The 15,786-nt window shown below is 43.1% G+C and overlaps 1 protein-coding gene across 4 annotated transcripts; it reads left to right on the top strand.

Annotated features, from left to right (window-relative positions):
• Window positions 1-1,492: 1,492 nt before the first annotated feature.
• On the top strand, window positions 1,493-15,220 carry LOC142937392 (polyhomeotic homolog 3). 4 transcript variants are annotated; one of them, XM_076080283.1, is made up of 13 exons: window positions 1,493-1,668; window positions 1,762-2,033; window positions 4,641-5,259; window positions 6,129-6,281; window positions 6,792-6,866; window positions 7,659-7,860; window positions 9,179-10,252; window positions 10,417-10,769; window positions 11,274-11,475; window positions 12,161-12,272; window positions 12,454-12,574; window positions 13,330-13,642; window positions 14,435-15,220. In XM_076080283.1, the coding sequence occupies exons 3-13, from the start codon at window positions 4,660-4,662 to the stop codon at window positions 14,587-14,589; spliced, it is 3,360 nt and encodes a 1,119-aa protein (XP_075936398.1). In that variant the 5' UTR covers window positions 1,493-1,668; window positions 1,762-2,033; window positions 4,641-4,659; the 3' UTR covers window positions 14,590-15,220. The 4 variants fall into 4 exon arrangements, with proteins under 4 accessions (XP_075936398.1, XP_075936397.1, XP_075936399.1 ...); XM_076080282.1 differs by having other exon boundaries at window positions 1,493-2,033; XM_076080284.1 differs by having other exon boundaries at window positions 1,495-2,033; window positions 10,417-10,754.
• Window positions 15,221-15,786: the final 566 nt, after the last annotated feature.

Here is a 15,786-nt window from a genome sequence, read left to right as displayed (position 1 = left end):
TAAATAGTTTTAAAAGAAAAAATACTGGATATTTTCTGGATGTATTCATATTCTTCTATGATAATAAACTGAATAATTAGAATTTTTGACAAGCTTTTTGAGTATTGTGACATTTTACAGACCACATGATTATTAAAGAAAATAATTATTCAATTAATTTTTAATGAACACAATTGTTAGTTGCAACCATAATGGTGCAGTAGGATGTTTAATGCTTTAATAAACTACATCAGTTATTTAGACTATTTCCAACAGGAAACTATTCCCTCAAATCTGCAGACACTCAGCTTTTAACTGAAAACACCAGTTGCAATTCTTCATTTTATTTTGAAGGCAGGGCCACCTGGTTTCCGGTAGTGTGATTGAGTTTGACGCAGCCGCAGATTAACGTCAGTGACGCAGTATTTGTTGTCAGTAGGTGTGTGAGTCCAGTCTGCTGTTCGTCCAATCACAGAGACTCATCCGATTAGTGACACGCGACTCTACACAGGTCACATGACCACATACTGTCAGATTATTGGCTACAATACAGAATATATGAATAAATATATATTTATGTGTTTTGTTTTAATAATAAACACAAAGGAATAAAAAACTATTATTTAAAAACAGTTTTATTAAAAATATAATATATATACTTTTAGTACTTAGAAAGTACTAAAAGTGAATAAAACCATTTAAAAAAGAAAATAAAAAAGATTTAATTAAACTAAAGAAGAGATTTAAGCTTTTAAATCAACTATAGTCCCTCAACTAATATTTTAGGATTATTATAGTAATATAAAATATGATAATAAATATAAAGTATATATTTTAATGAAAGATTGTGGTATTTAACGTAAGCACAAACAATCAGTGGTAGAAGTATTTTTTATTTTATTTAAAGTACTTTGCCATTTGCTTGATTACTTAAATGTTTTGCTACTTAACACTTTATTTGAGAAGAAAATACTTTGTTATAGATTAATCTAACAGTACATAAGGCCAGCTACAACATGTAAGTGTTGGTGGAAACAAAGTAATACATGTACTCAAATTCAGTAGCATGAGGTACTTTATACTTGCATTCCACTACATTTATGACAGAAGTATTGTGATTTTTATGCCACTATATTTATTTGACAGCTAATTACTAAAAGATTAATATTTCATATCGATCTGTAAATATGATATATGGTGCTTAATTATTCATAATACTACAGAAAAGTAGATAAAGTCGAATGCATCCTTATAATAATTTAATAATGTAATAAACACTGTGAAAGGGGCATTCTGCAGGAAGAGAACTGATCTTTTATACTCTAAACACATTGTGCTGATAATAAGTGAGTACTTTTACTCGTGCATAATGTTGCATGCAGGGTAATGAAGTATTTCCACTTAAATAAAAGGACGTTCCACCGCTGTGCATTAATGAAACCCTCTGGTTGTTCACTGCGGTCCTCCTGAGCTCTGAGTGGTGCTGTCTCGCCTCCGTCGCGCTGCTTAAAACCTGCCTTCCATTGCGTTTCTCCACCAGCGGACTAAACCAGGCCCCTCGCAACCCGCAACACGGTGGCCCCCCGAGCCGGGCTGATTCCCACCACAGACCCCCGGCAGGTGTGGACGGTGGTGGGTTGGGGGGGCACCCCCGCATCTTGGATGCTGGATTTACGGACTGCTCTGGATGTAATGAAACCCGAATCAAAGTGCGACACAAACACACGGGCCCGTTTTACACACTGCTGCAACTTTGCGTGTTTTTTTGTGGCATTTCTGCAGGAGCTGAAGGCAGATAATCAGAGGTGAGGCTGGTGGTATTATCGTCTGGGGAGGGTGACGCGCACTTCGCAGCAAAGCTCCTGCGCTGTCAGACGAGGAAGTGGGGCTTCATACACGCCCCATTTCAGCCTGTCGACCCTGCTGCAAAAAAAGAAAAAGCAGCTCAGACCCGCTCATCAGATAGCAGCAACAGACTTTATAAACATGCGTTCACTTTCGGATGGACAACACCGGGAATAACCTGCAGGACGACGCCGATTTCAAGAGGGGGGGTAAGTGACCGGAGCGCCTTTTTACGCAGAACGTGGACATGACAATTCACCCCCCAAAATAAAATGTTATTATCGTGAGACTTCTCCACTGTGAAGGCCTGTCTCCATCTTTTTTTCTTGATAGTCACATGCATGATCTGTGGCCTAGCTGTCAACCCGACAGCGTAATGTGACTCGTTCGTGTCATCCACGTCGTCTCCGCCGTCGTCTGCGGGAATTAAAGTGACGCTCAGCGGGCCAGATGTCAGCATCTGCCCCGCTGCTGTGGAGCGGAGTGGCACCTGCTTGCGTGATGAGTTCAGGGTGCAGACCGAGTCCCCTTTTATAAAAATAGATGAGATTTTGCACACATGTTCCACTAACTGTGGAGGTGCTCATTAAGTCTGGTAGGGGGCTCCTGGAGCCACACTGGGACCCCAAAACGTCCTATGTATGAGTTCTATAAACATTGATGCTACAGCTGAGATGTCATTAGGTGACTGACAGAAATCATTTGGCAACACTTTTGTACTATTTAGTTAATTTCACAAATTCACGGTTCCACCTCGTCACGTGTGAGGATTTTCTGCACGTTCTTTTGATAGTAAACTGAATTTCTTTGTTTTTGTTTTGTTTTTCAGTCAAACAAAACTAGAGAATTTGCACGGTCTGACGGTTATGTTTCTGGATTATTATTACTGCTGCATTAATGTGTACGTTACGTGTTAACTCCTTTATATCCTGTTGGCTAGTTTATTCTACATCAATGCATCATATTCTATAAGATCACATGTTCCCTTGAGAACCACGTATCTCTGAAAATAAAAAGAGCCTGTTGTCAGCTTTGTGACGATATATTTCCCAGCTGATCCAAGAGGCTTTTTAAAGAGTTTATTTAGCTGAAGAAGTAGGAGGATTTTCTCAACACTTCATCCTTCAGCAGTTCACTTAGTTATATTCCACCGCTGCATTAAAAGACTATTAAAGTGGGCCCCACTGATCCCTGAGGTTCTGCAGGCAACACGTCGGGCACCGCACTCACACCTCAAGTCCCTGAGGGATGATCTTTCGTCACGTGAACTGCTGCCATGGCTCTGACCAAACACTGGTGTGTCAGTGAAGGACTCACTCAACATTTTAAACTTCAGACACAGCTGTGGAGGGATTATTTCAACACATTCATTACATCACTGTCATACAAAAAACTAATATTGGTTTAATGTTCTGCGCGTGGGTTTTATCCTCGGGTGTGATCCAACATTTAGGGATACTATTTGTTTAAGTTTCATCTGAGGATGTCTGGTTTGTCTCATCAATTAAAAAGACTGATAACATTTCATATAAAGTAAAGTTTTATGGGCTGCAGCCGGGATTTTGGAAAGTCTCCGACCAGGAAAAGTCTCCATTAGATCATTAAATGTGTTTTATTTAAATGTAGAAGTTCAGCAGCTGTTTATAACTCAACACAATCAACTAAACCGTCTCTTCGTCTTTCATCTTCTCTGTGATTTTGATTAGTTCTCTCGGGAAACTTTCAAGTAAATTATTGGTAAAATGACAGACGGCCAGGTGGTGATGGGAACAGTGGGTTAGTGTTTTCATTTACTGAGTTCGCAGTGACGCTCGCACCTCTCTGTGGGCGAGTTACCAGACTGGTTTATTTCCCATCAAGCACGTCATGAAGGCCGGGGCGCGCTTCAAAACAACACAAGCTCATGCTTGTTTTCTGACAAGTGACAAAAGAGAGAAATACTTGTGTACAAGTTCTGGAATCAGCCTCAAAGAAATAAGAGAGAAAAAGGAGGTTGAGAAGTAGTAATCATGATATGATTTTATCACGATACTTTTGAACTATCTTACTGCGTTTCAAGCATTTTGCGTGATATTGTGATTTATTCCCTTTTTTCTAATTGCAAATTATGCAGTTTGTCAACATCTGTTTAATCTAAGTGAGATGTCTCACTTCAGTCAGTTTTATTGCAGATAAATAGGTTCGTCACTGAAGCGGACAGACTCCATCTTTGTTTTGACCAACTTCCTGCCAATCCCGCTGACTTTACCAGAAAAACAAAAAAGCAATCGTTACCAAAATGTTAATAATTGTTTATTTTATGAATGATCGATACAATATTGCCACGCTTTTTCTCAGTGATGAGTAAAGTATTGGATAAACGATGAGCTGAAATTCACCATGAAGCTCCGTAAAGACGAGAGAAGCTGCAGATTAAACTACCAGAGACACCGAACCTTCCAAAAACTGAGCTCACTGGATCTAAATATGTGAATCGTTAGATATTTGGAGAGCAAAAATTGGATAAAATTAGCCTTTGAATCACAGCAGTGTGCATTAGTACAAATGATCTTTCGAGCAGTAATATATGAGAATAAGGTGAAATGTTGCAATGAATGATCCACATAATCTGAAAGTAGAGACGAGGCTAAAATCTCCACAAAACATTGATTCTGGATTTGAATTCTGACAAACGGCACGTAAAACGTGACTTTTATAATAAAATATATTTAATGTTATTGTGAATAATATTGACGACGGCCACTTTAACACATATGAAGACTTGTCCATGGAGATGAAATGATTACATGTGTTTATTATCCGTCTGTGTGTTGCAGAGCGTTAAAGTGCAGCAGGATGGACAGGGAGCTGGCTCGTCAGAGCCAATCAGAACACGGCGAGGCCACCAATGGAACCAGCCCTCGGACCGCGGCGGACTCCTCCACCCCAACAACCCCAAACCCTCCTCGACTCACCCCCAACCCCATGCTCCTTGACTCCCCCGCACCCACGCTGACGCCCACCACCTCCTCGCCTCCTCCCCCTCTCACCCCTGCTCCCTCCGTCTCCGCAACCCACGTCCCCAAAGTGCCGACGACGACGGCGGTGGGCGCTCCATCTCCCCACATCCTCGTCCCGGCTCCCCCTAAACTCACCTCCACCGCCACCCCCGCCCTCCGCACGTACTCTCGCCCGATCCTTCCCTCCCCGTCGGGCGCCCCCAAAACATCTCCCCCCAAACAAACCTCCCCCTCTCCTCTTCTCCCTCCTTCCTCTCCTGTTGCGTCCAGCACCACCTCGCCTCTCCTCTCTTCTTCTGCAATGCACAGCAGCAGCACCGCCACGTCAACCAAGACCTCCACCAGCCTGACCAATGGGAACACAAGGCCCGTACCCACGACGACCTCCACACCAATCACGCCCTTTCACACGCCAGCCAGTCCACCTGGCAGACAGGTAACACACCTGATGAAACAGAACCACGTCTCACTTTAAAGGGAACAGTTTGAAGTGAAATACAATTAGCGTAGCTTAGCATACTGACTGGAAACAGAGGGAAACAGCTAGCATGCCTCTATTAAAAGAAAACCCTCCATCCAGTCCCTCTAAAACTCCCTAATGAACACGTAATATCTCATTTGTTTTATTCTGTACTTTAACAAAGTAAAGATAACACACATTGAGGTTTTTACAGGTTGTTGTAGGGACTTTAACTTTGTCACTCTGCTTCAAACACTGTAATTTTCCAAGAAGAGCAAAAGATGTAACAGAATTATCAAATATTTACAGAGGGGAAGATACAAGTTTATGGTTTTTCAACCTTTTCTACAAATGGATGGTTGTTGGCGAAAGATTATTTGGTTCAAGAGTGATTTAAAAAGTAGTAATATTGTATGCTTTGTAGTTGTGTTCATTATTAAGTAAATGTAGTTTTTAAGTCTAGTATTTATGGTGACGTATAAAAATCCCTGATGAAGGTAAGAAGGATGAATGAAACATGTATTGTGCGACGTGTTGTAACTCTGACGATACAAATGAAAACAAATGAAATGTCCTGAAGGCAGTTTGTACTCTGCGGTGTTTGTATCCTGTTCGTAAGGAGCATGTGCTATGTAAATATAATGCTCGCTTTGCATAGATGCGATCTTAGATATGTCGCAGGCAACGGCAACATTAACTTTGCTAACCAAATTTTTTATGACAGAGCGTCGGGTGTCATGTGCCTTTAAAACATCAGTTTTACAACATTAACAGTCTTGCTTTTCTATGGAAATGTCTCTAAAAGCTCCCCCCCCCCCCCCCCCCCCCTTTCTTTTTTGTTCCAGGTATCACAGGCTCATCCCGTGGGCACACCTGGTCTTGTGCGAGCCAATCAGAGCCCCTCCCCTGTGAGGCAGAGGGTATCCCAGCAGACATTGCTCCTGGGGAAAGGTCTCAAAGGGTCTGGCCAAGACCAGGTTCTGCTTAGGGCTCAGATGGTAAACAGTAAACATAGTTACACACACACACACACACACACACACACACACACACACACACACACACACACACACACACACACACACACACACACACACACACACACACACACACACACACACACACACACACGATAAATCTTGCGGGACCCAGAGAACCAAATGTGGATTAATCCGCCGACAACAACAAATGCACCATTTCCTCCTTTTTGATTGATTAAAAACTACAGTGACCAACTGTTTTAGGAGACTTAATACAAATAAAAGTATATATTTGGGAGCTGTTTTTAGAGATGTAAGTCCTCAGTAGGAGCCATGTCTCATATCTCAAGTGGTTGAAAACATTTGTTTTGTTTTTACAGTGACAGTAACTTGGACCCAGTCTGCGATATTATTCAGTGTAGAGGATGTAACTCCTCACAAACACTCCTCATGACTTGAGTATGATTAGACTCTGTGCTTTAATTCCTGCTCTCCTCTTTTTATTTCCTCTTCTTTTTCCTCCTGCAGCTGATTCTCACGTCTGCTATGCGACCTTCCCTTTCCTCCTCTTCTCATCTTTCCTCTAACTCTGCCTCCGCTAAGGTGAGCAGTCGGGCAAATTCAACCTTTTGTGCAAGTGTGATTTTCTGTTTGCTAAGCCCCGCCCCTTTTATTTACTGTTGCATGACTGTCAAGCTTTCTATTCTGGCAGGAAAAGATGTGCAGTTTACAGTGATGACATTCGTCATTAAAAATCCTTAGTTTTTTATTTAAACAATGGAAGTTTTGCTTAAAACTGTCCCAAAATGTTCTGCTTTTTAAAAAACAGTCGTCTTCTTTGCTTTCTGGATTAGAGTTGATGAGAAGATTCATTCCACTCTCACATCTGTGTGTTAAATATGAAGCTACAGGTGGCAGCCGGTTAGCGTAGCTTAGCACAACGACTGGAAACAGAGGGAAACAGCTAGCCTGGCTCTTTCAAATCACAACAAAACCTGCCAACCAACATTTCCTAGACTCTGAATAGTAACCTCCTGACATCTCCCTCAGTTTGACAAATAGCCCTCCTTAAAATGGACTGAACTGATGAAATATAACGGGGTAATTCGGGCCTTTAAGAGGTGCTGGATGGCAGATTTTTATTAGCATTTGATGCGAGCCAGGCGAGCCGTTTCCTGCTGTTTCCAGTCTTTGTGCCAACTAGTATAAACGTCCCCCCCCAAAAAATAGAGAGGGACTGAGCTGTGAAGCTAAAGTAGCATCCAGGACCGACTTCCACAGACTCATGTCGTCAGATAACGACATGCCGACTCTTAGAGGTAACGGACATAATGCCTGGAAGTAAAAAGGTGTTTAAGGATCTAACTGATGTTTCTCTCTGTCTCCCCCCTCCAGCTCCAGAGTCTCACCCTGAGGCCTCCCCCCACCGGGGCCCTCACCATCCCTCCTTCACTTCGCCTCAAGCCTCCTTGCTCAGCCCCGCCTCCCCTCTCTTGCCCTCACGCCCCCCTCTTCCCGCCTCTCCGCCCGCGACCGCAGCCCTGCGCCACAGAGAGCCCCAACGCGCCCGGCCGCCACCTCTCCGTCCCGCCTCCAAGTAGGTCCCCCCCCCCCCCGGGGAGGATGACTGTGGGAGAGAGGAGGAAGATCTCAGACACTTCCTGTTTCATAGTGACCGTTAAATCAACTTATTATTATTATTATTATTATGTTTGTTTCATTACTGATAATTATAGATAATGTGAATCAGAATTAACTATAACATTGTTTTCCATTCTAGCATATTTTTGGAAATCAAAATATTGTTAAATAATATGAATTAAATCATTATTTCACCCCACATGGCCCCATTAAAAAGAAGGGAGACATTTCCCTTCTTCCCACAGTGGAGATCAAACTCTTGTATTCAGGAAGCACGAGATAATCCCAACATGCATGAGCTTCATTTTTAAAAAGCAGAAAGTGAGATGATGTAACCGGATCCTCTCGTCCTCTATAGATACAGGTAACCACCTGGGCATTCGTGTTGTGCAGCGATCTGATTGGTTTGTTAGTTTGTGCAGCAATTATCTCAAAACAAGCAGAAAATGTAGCGTTTGTTCAGCACAACGGCTGCAAGTCATTTCTAATTACTTTTGGATTCATCGATGAACTCTTTCATTCATAAAATGACCAAAAGAAAAAATGTTTAATTATTAAAATTATTAGTTAATTATATTATCTGACCATTAATCCAAGTATTTTCTTTTGGTAATTTTTTTGCCGTTATTAAATAAGGACGAATAAGGTCCTAAACCTTTAGGCGAGCGGTTCAAGATTAATCGAAACGATGTTTAACAGAATAAGAAAAATTGTATTTCTGCAAAATAAAATAGCTTATTTTTTTAGACTTTTTTTCACTCATCGTTTTATTTCTAGTAAAATATTGGGAGAATTTTCCCTATTCATGCTCCTCCAAATATACGAAAATGACTGCTCACAACCTGTTTAGAAATGCAACTCGTGACGAGTAAATGTGGCCGGTCGGGTGCTTCTGCTCTAAAAGAGAAACCTGCAGATATTCTGCAGCGCTTTTGTTTCCTCAGTCAAACATGTTAGAACATACTCTTAAAGTTCAGGCCTGGGGGGGTTAACACGGTACTAGTTGCTCCTGTTTTACTTTCCCACTTGTTTAAACAACAAGAAAACCACATAAAGACGAATGTTTAGGCGAAAAGCTGGAAGCAGCCGGTGTGAAACGAACATTCAGAGGATCAGAGTTTCAGTAAGCGAGCCGTCAGTGAAGCTTCAGGTGACCCGGAGTAGAGATTTGGTCTCTTTACTCTTCAGAGTATTTATTTTGAAATTCTAAAATCAACTAGAACTTTCATCTGCAATTTGATTTCATCTTTCTTCCCGTCTCTTTTATCTTGCAGCTCTTTACTCTCCGGTCCGAGCCGTCCCTCTGAGACCCAGACTTCATTCTCCGAACGGTCACAGAGCGGCGTCGCCGTGCCAAACCTCGCCGCTGCAGCCGATCGCCGCCGCCCCCCCTGCCTGTCAGGCCTCGCCCGTCGGCAGGCCGCTGGCCGGACTGAAGAGCTGCCCGTTGACCCAAACGATGCTCGGGGGGGCGGGCCAATCCCAGCGCGGCCCGCTATCTGTAACCAACCCCATGTCTGCTTCGTCCCACTTTGAGCGCTCGCCGTCCGCAGCGAGGCAGCTGCAGATCATCGCCCTCTCTTCAGGACGCCAATGCACCTACGCCCACACGGTGCAGTCGGCACCCCCCGTCGCAGAGCCGCCCGAGCCGTCCGGACAATCAAAGAGGACGTTGAGCGGCGACGTGCTTCCTCTTCCTCTTAACCCATCGTTGCCAAAAAACACCTCGCCACTTCCCTCGCCTCCGTCCCTCCTGAGTCCGGCCTCCCCTCCGAGCCATCCCGGTCCTCTGACACAAACTGTGAGCCAGAGAGGAGAGGGGAAGGACGGCGAGGAGCAGCGAGAGAGAGGACGAGGAGTGAGACAGGGAGTCAGAGGTGAAGCGAGTGTTGGCAAAGACCTGAGGGGGGAGAGAGACGACCAAAGGCAGGAAGGAAGCCTCGTCGGTCGGAAGGAACAGGAAGTTGAAACGGCCGGAGAGGAAGAGCAAATGGAGGTGACGGAGGAAGGCCGGAGGGACGGAGAGAGAGGCGAGGTGAAAAAGATGGAGGAGGAAGAGGAAGGAGAGACCGTCATGGACCAGTCTGAGAACCGGACCAGTCAGATTCTCCATCAGTGCCAGGACCCGGATCCTATCCCGACGCCAGTTGAAGACTCCAGCGTGGAACCGAAACCCATCCTGGGTCTCATTCCTGTTCCAGTCCAAACAGTCCCAGTAACAGTACCAGCTCCTGTACCGGAGGTCTCCGTCCAAAGTCAGAGACTACCAGAGTCTCATCGGGACCTGCAGTCGGCCCCCCAGGAGGACTTCTGTGAGAACATGTCAACGCAGTCCGACAACCAGTCAGGTACCTCAGAGGGCACGTTTTACCCACGTACACCAACATATCCTCGTACAACGGTTAAAATAGTTAGTATTTCACCATCTTTTCTGAAACCTTAGTTAGGTTTAGGAAAACTATATATTTACTATGTATTTATTGACTCTGATCCCCGTCTTTGCTCCTCACAGCGCTGTCCAGCCTCTCCTCCCAGTCTCCCCCCTCCTCACCCTTCGTCACCCCCTCATCAGAACACCCTCCCCCCCTCCTCCCCGCTCAGACCGCCCTCCCGACCGACCTCAGCCTATCGCAGCAATGCGACGCGGAGACGGTCGACGGAGCGGTCGGAGAGTCGCGGCGGCCGGCCGAAACGGAGACGGAACCTCTCGGGCAATCGGGAGACGAGTCCGAGAGCTTCGACCAATCGCCGGCCGGCCCCTGGGAGTCGAGGGCGTGGCCTGAGGGCCGGCAGGTTCTGACTCACCTGGTGGAGGGATTTGTCATCCAGGAGGGGCTGCAACCGTTTCCTGTACGAACACACACCGTTAGTTTCACATCGAGCTACAGAAATTATATCATGATTAATGATGTATTATTGACAATATGCAGAAAATGTATTTAATTTTTATTTTACCAGTTGCAGTGGACATAAAGATATTTATCTGTTTAAGTCCATTTTTGCCAGATTTGCATTAATATTTGAAGAAGCGACACGTTTTGCTCAATGCTACATGTAGCATGTCTGTGTCTCTAAATGCTACATGTAGCATGTCTGTCGCTAAATGCTACAGAAATTCAGTATTTATTCAAAGTGAAAAGCCAAAATACAGCCACAAAACATTTTTATGGATTGTAGTAAGTCTTTTTTTTAAAGTTTGAAGCACCTGTAAACTGCAAACTCAAAATTTTACTTTAGTACAAAAGTATTAGCATGAAAATATACCTAAAAGTACTAAAAGTGATTATGCAGAGTGCTCCATTTTCAGAATAATACACAGTGAAATGCAAACTCGCAGTGCGTTTAACTGCCTTTCTTTTCGTCGTACAGGTGAACCGCTCGTCCCTGCTGGTTCAAAAGCAGGTGAGCAAACCAGAGGAAGTGAACGGGACCAATGGCAGCGCGGCGTTGCCTGTGACGGACACGACGGACACGACGGACACGACGAACACGACGAACACGACGAAACAAGCGGTGCACTCCAGCGAGTCGGAGGCCGAGGCAGCCGGAGACACGGACGACCTCGCCGACAGTAAGACTCTCTCCTGTTTTAGAGGTTTTAAAGTCACGCGACAACAAACAGTCACTGAGAAATTAAAGGTGACACAAAGAATAGTTTTAAAAAATGCATCCGTCTAATATTTTTGGGATTAATCAACTAATTTAATTGATAGAAAAAGTTTATAAAGAGATGGAAATCTTGTCTTTGCTGACCTCTGGTGGTTTAATGTCTCAACTTGCAGCGGTGATGTACAGGTGTACTTCAGGACACTGTGACATCACACATTGACTTCCTTCAACATCTGATTTGCTGCTTTTTTTTTTGCCTTAAACGTTTTTATCATTTCTGAAGCAATTAAATGATTTTCAAGCAAAAAAAAAACTAATATTCTCCGGTTACAGCTTCTCAAAATTGTTGCTTTTCATTGTTTTTCTATTTCTGAACTTGTATTTTTGGTGGTTTCGGATTGTTGGTCGGACAACACAAGCAATCTGAAGACAGTTTTCACTATTTTCTGACAATTAACAATTATTTGAATAAATAAAGAAAATAAAGGTTATTTGCAGTGAGGAACAATTGCACACGTGTGTCTGTTGCATCCAGAAGTACTTCAATAAAAATAATGGCTTTTAAAAAAGTAGTGAAGTATTCTTGCAGCTTTTAAAAAAGGGTTCTGAATCAAACACAGTTGACCAGGTTTGATTCTCACACACAGGGTCGACTCACAGGGACAGGACGGTGCTGCACTGCCAGTTCTGCGGGAAGAGAGGCCACGCCCACAACTTCATGCGGTCTAAGCGCTTCTGCTCCACTTCCTGTGCACGCGGGTGAGACCCGATATCATTGGCTACAGCCAACAATGTCTGGGTTTTTTTGTTTTTTTTTTGAGAGGCGGCGGTGTGTTCAGGATGTGGTGTGAAGAGAGACGCGCAGGTGTTGAATGCAGATACGAGTGTGAGTTTAAAGCAGCAGAACAAAGGAGGCATCACCATTTCCTTTTCTTCTCAGGTTTAACGTTCGTCTGACGAAGCGTCTGCGGGCGCTGAGTGCAGGTAGTCGGTCCGAGAGGCCCCGCCCACTCCTGAACAGGGCGGAGTCTGTTCCTGGGAAGCCTCTTCTCCTGCGACTGGTAGGGACACTGAACTCACCACCAGTTTACAACAGTGATACCGTAAAAGAATAAACCCACTAGTTTAACTTTTCTTCCCAGAAAGAGAAATACAATGAACACCTCACACATTGAACACCTCACCTGATATTTAGACACTCACCTGTTGATGAAAAGTTGTCTTTAAACTCCTTCAGTTTAATCTACTTCTCTGTCGTCCACCTGTTTGCTGAGCTCACTCCAAACTGATCCAAAATACACCGACGACTCTCAGTCCTCTCACACAGGTGTTAACAAGCACCTGAGAATTATGGGATGTGGAGTTTGGAGGGCTGTCCTGAAGCATCACCGCCATTTTCATACAGTTTCAACAGGCTGAGCGCAGAGAGTAACAAAACATACTCATGAGTATTTTTAGCTGATGATATAGGATTTTTTACTTTTACTCGTATTTTTACATCATTTACTTTCATACAGGTCAGCGCAGTTCAAAGTGCTTCATAGACAACAGATAAAGCCAAAAAATAAAACAGGAGTAAAATAATTTTAATTTAACAAATTGAGATAATCGCATGCGAGAAAATTAAATAATAAAATGTTATAAAATAGATAAATATAATAACAATAAAACAGAGTAAAATGCTACTACTCAAAAACAATAAAATAAGTGAATAAAATAAAAAATACATTGTTGCATTTCCACCACATTTATTTAGACTTTTAATAATTAAACATTTAAGGATCTTCAGGTATTAAAATAACTCACCTCTCTGCAGACTCGTGATCTCTGGAGCGCCGGTCGGCGAGAGAAGGAGGGGAAGGAGAAGGCAGCGCCGGCAGACGATGAGGAGGATGATGATGAAGATGAGGAGGAGGAGGACATGGAGGGAGGAGCGGAGGAAGAGGAGGAGGAGGAAGATGAGGATCCTGCTGTTGCCATGTCGGCCAGGATGGAGCGTCGGGCGGCGCGGAGAGCGAGGAGGGCGTCGGCTCCGGCGTTGACCACCTCGACGCCCTCGAGCACCTTTAAACCCGCCCCCTCCCAGTGGAGCGTGGAGGACGTCACCGCCTTCATTCACACGCTGCCAGGTGAGCTTCATCATTTAATCAGTAAAACGCCTCATTTACACAAACGCTCGAGCGTGTTAACCGGCAGCAGATGACAATTAAGTATTTAGCAAAGCGCTGAAACTTAACCGCAGGCTGAGGTAACGTGCAAACTTTAAATCACACAACTGTCAGCGTGTTGCTAGGAAACATCTGGAAGAAAAACGAAACTCAGCACAAACTCAAATCTGTAAATATCTGAAGTTCACTTCAGAAGATAAGATGATTTTATTGTGTAGTTTAATAACAATTATTACACTCACACCTCATGATTATTGTAAAGCTCTGACTCCTTTTTAATAAAGTTTAGAATGACGTGTAAAGTAGATGAATGACAAATCCACAGAGGGACTCAACTGAGCATGCTCTGTGGGCCCCTACAACTTTTCCCACAATCCATTGCTGTGTAATGCAGCAGGTCTTTGACAGGAAACATCATCACATGCACCAACAGAGTAAAGTAGAGTAGTTCAGAGTCGTGTTTACTCTTTCATCTGTTTTATTTACAAAGAGTTCTTGTGTTTAGACATTAATATTAATCTGAGAACTTTTAATTTGTTAAATAGAAAAGATTGGAGTTGCAAGAAAACATGTTTCCTTAAAGTAAGGTATTCAAAATGTTGGGACAAAAACTCACTGATCATGGTGACACTCAGCTTGTTTGATCACTGGGAGCTTAAATGTGTCACATAAATTGGATCAATGAAAAGTTTTGAGGGGTAAAATGAATAAATGTGCGTTAGAGAACTCATCTTCATCCTTTGTGTGTTTCAGGCTGCAGCGACGTGGCCGAGGCTTTCCGGCTGCAGGAGATCGACGGTCAGGCTCTGCTGCTGCTGACCGAGGACCACCTGATGACCAGCATGAACATCAAACTAGGACCGGCTCTCAAGATCTGCGCTCACATCAACGCACTGAAAAACCAATGAGAGCGAGAGAGAGAGAAAACAAACTGATACAGAGAAATAACAGAAGAGACAGTCGGGGCGAGAAAACAGAGAAAGAGAGAAGAGAGAGACAAAAGCTGACACCAAGGATGACAGAACAAAGTCACAAAAAGAGATTCATGGTAATTTATGAGATTATAAATCGAGCTGTGGCTTTAGGAGAACGGGAACAGACGAAGACACCAGAGTCCAGAAGAAAGTTCATCCGTTTTGGGCGCTCTGACTGTAGCAAGAGACCGGGGGGGCGGGGAGGTTTTGTAACTTTCTGTACATTTTTCATGCTGCTGGAGAGTGTACATTTGAGCTATTTCATGAAGGATTTTGAACATTTAATATATAAAATTTGTCTATTTAGTTTTTTTAGAACGTGACATCAACGACAAATCTATCCAGTAGCTAACATAACCGGTGTGTGTAAAAAATAATAATATTAATAATACGTAGACTTTGTAAGTGATTAATGAAAGTTTAATGTTTTATATCACTATATTCTGGACAACATGTCTGTGGATTTAAAAAAAGGTCACTATCAGGGTAGAGACTGGTGTCTTTAATCGTCACATTTTTATGGTATCATGCTTGAAATTATTTAATAAATGAATAATTAATCAAAGTGGTTGTTTTATCTCATTGTCTGAAGTAAAAAATGAGTTGTTTTTTTAACGGATGAATCACCAGCAGAGGGCAGCAGTGAGGCAGGTGAGTGATACAAGAACAAAAATCTGTGTTTTATTAAATAACCTGATTTGAATTCATGTCACAAAGTTCCTTCCGGAGATCTGAAAGCTCAAATTTAAGCGAAATATTCCAGGTCGGTCCATATCTCCTGCTTTTCTGATGGATATAGGTTTTTGTATTTCTGTCTCGAGTCTCTCCATATCTGGTTTAGGTTAATATCTCACATGCGCTCTGATTGGCTCATAGTTTGGACTGAACGGTATGTTTTTCACCACACCCGATAGTAAATCTTATTCTAGGCATTTGTTCTGCGGATCAGTCCGAGGCGCGTTAACGGCACACAGCAGGATTACTTTTTAATTCTATTGTTTTTGAAAGGATTCTGATCTGAAACACTTGTTTTATTCACATTTGGACAATTATCTTAATTGTGATTTTGAGATCTTTCGGAGCAGTGCAGTTCAACTATTTATCTTTTATGAAGAAAATATTTTAAAAAAG

The sequence above is a fragment of the Anarhichas minor genome, unplaced genomic scaffold, assembly GCF_050575085.1.
Source record: "Anarhichas minor isolate MPS153535 unplaced genomic scaffold, ASM5057508v1 ptg000074l, whole genome shotgun sequence".
Lineage (NCBI taxonomy): Eukaryota > Metazoa > Chordata > Actinopteri > Perciformes > Anarhichadidae > Anarhichas > Anarhichas minor.
This window is presented reverse-complemented; position numbering and strand designations above follow the sequence as displayed.

Bases quoted from the DNA above. Each gene is read 5' to 3' on its own strand.
- LOC142937392 (XM_076080283.1), top strand. From the start codon at position 4,660: ATGGACAGGGAGCTGGCTCGTCAGAGCCAATCAGAACACGGCGAGGCC. The intron at 6,282-6,791 runs GTAAACAGTAAA...TTCCTCCTGCAG, and splicing joins TTCTGCTTAGGGCTCAGATG to CTGATTCTCACGTCTGCTAT. The intron at 12,575-13,329 runs GTAGGGACACTG...ACCTCTCTGCAG, and splicing joins AGCCTCTTCTCCTGCGACTG to ACTCGTGATCTCTGGAGCGC.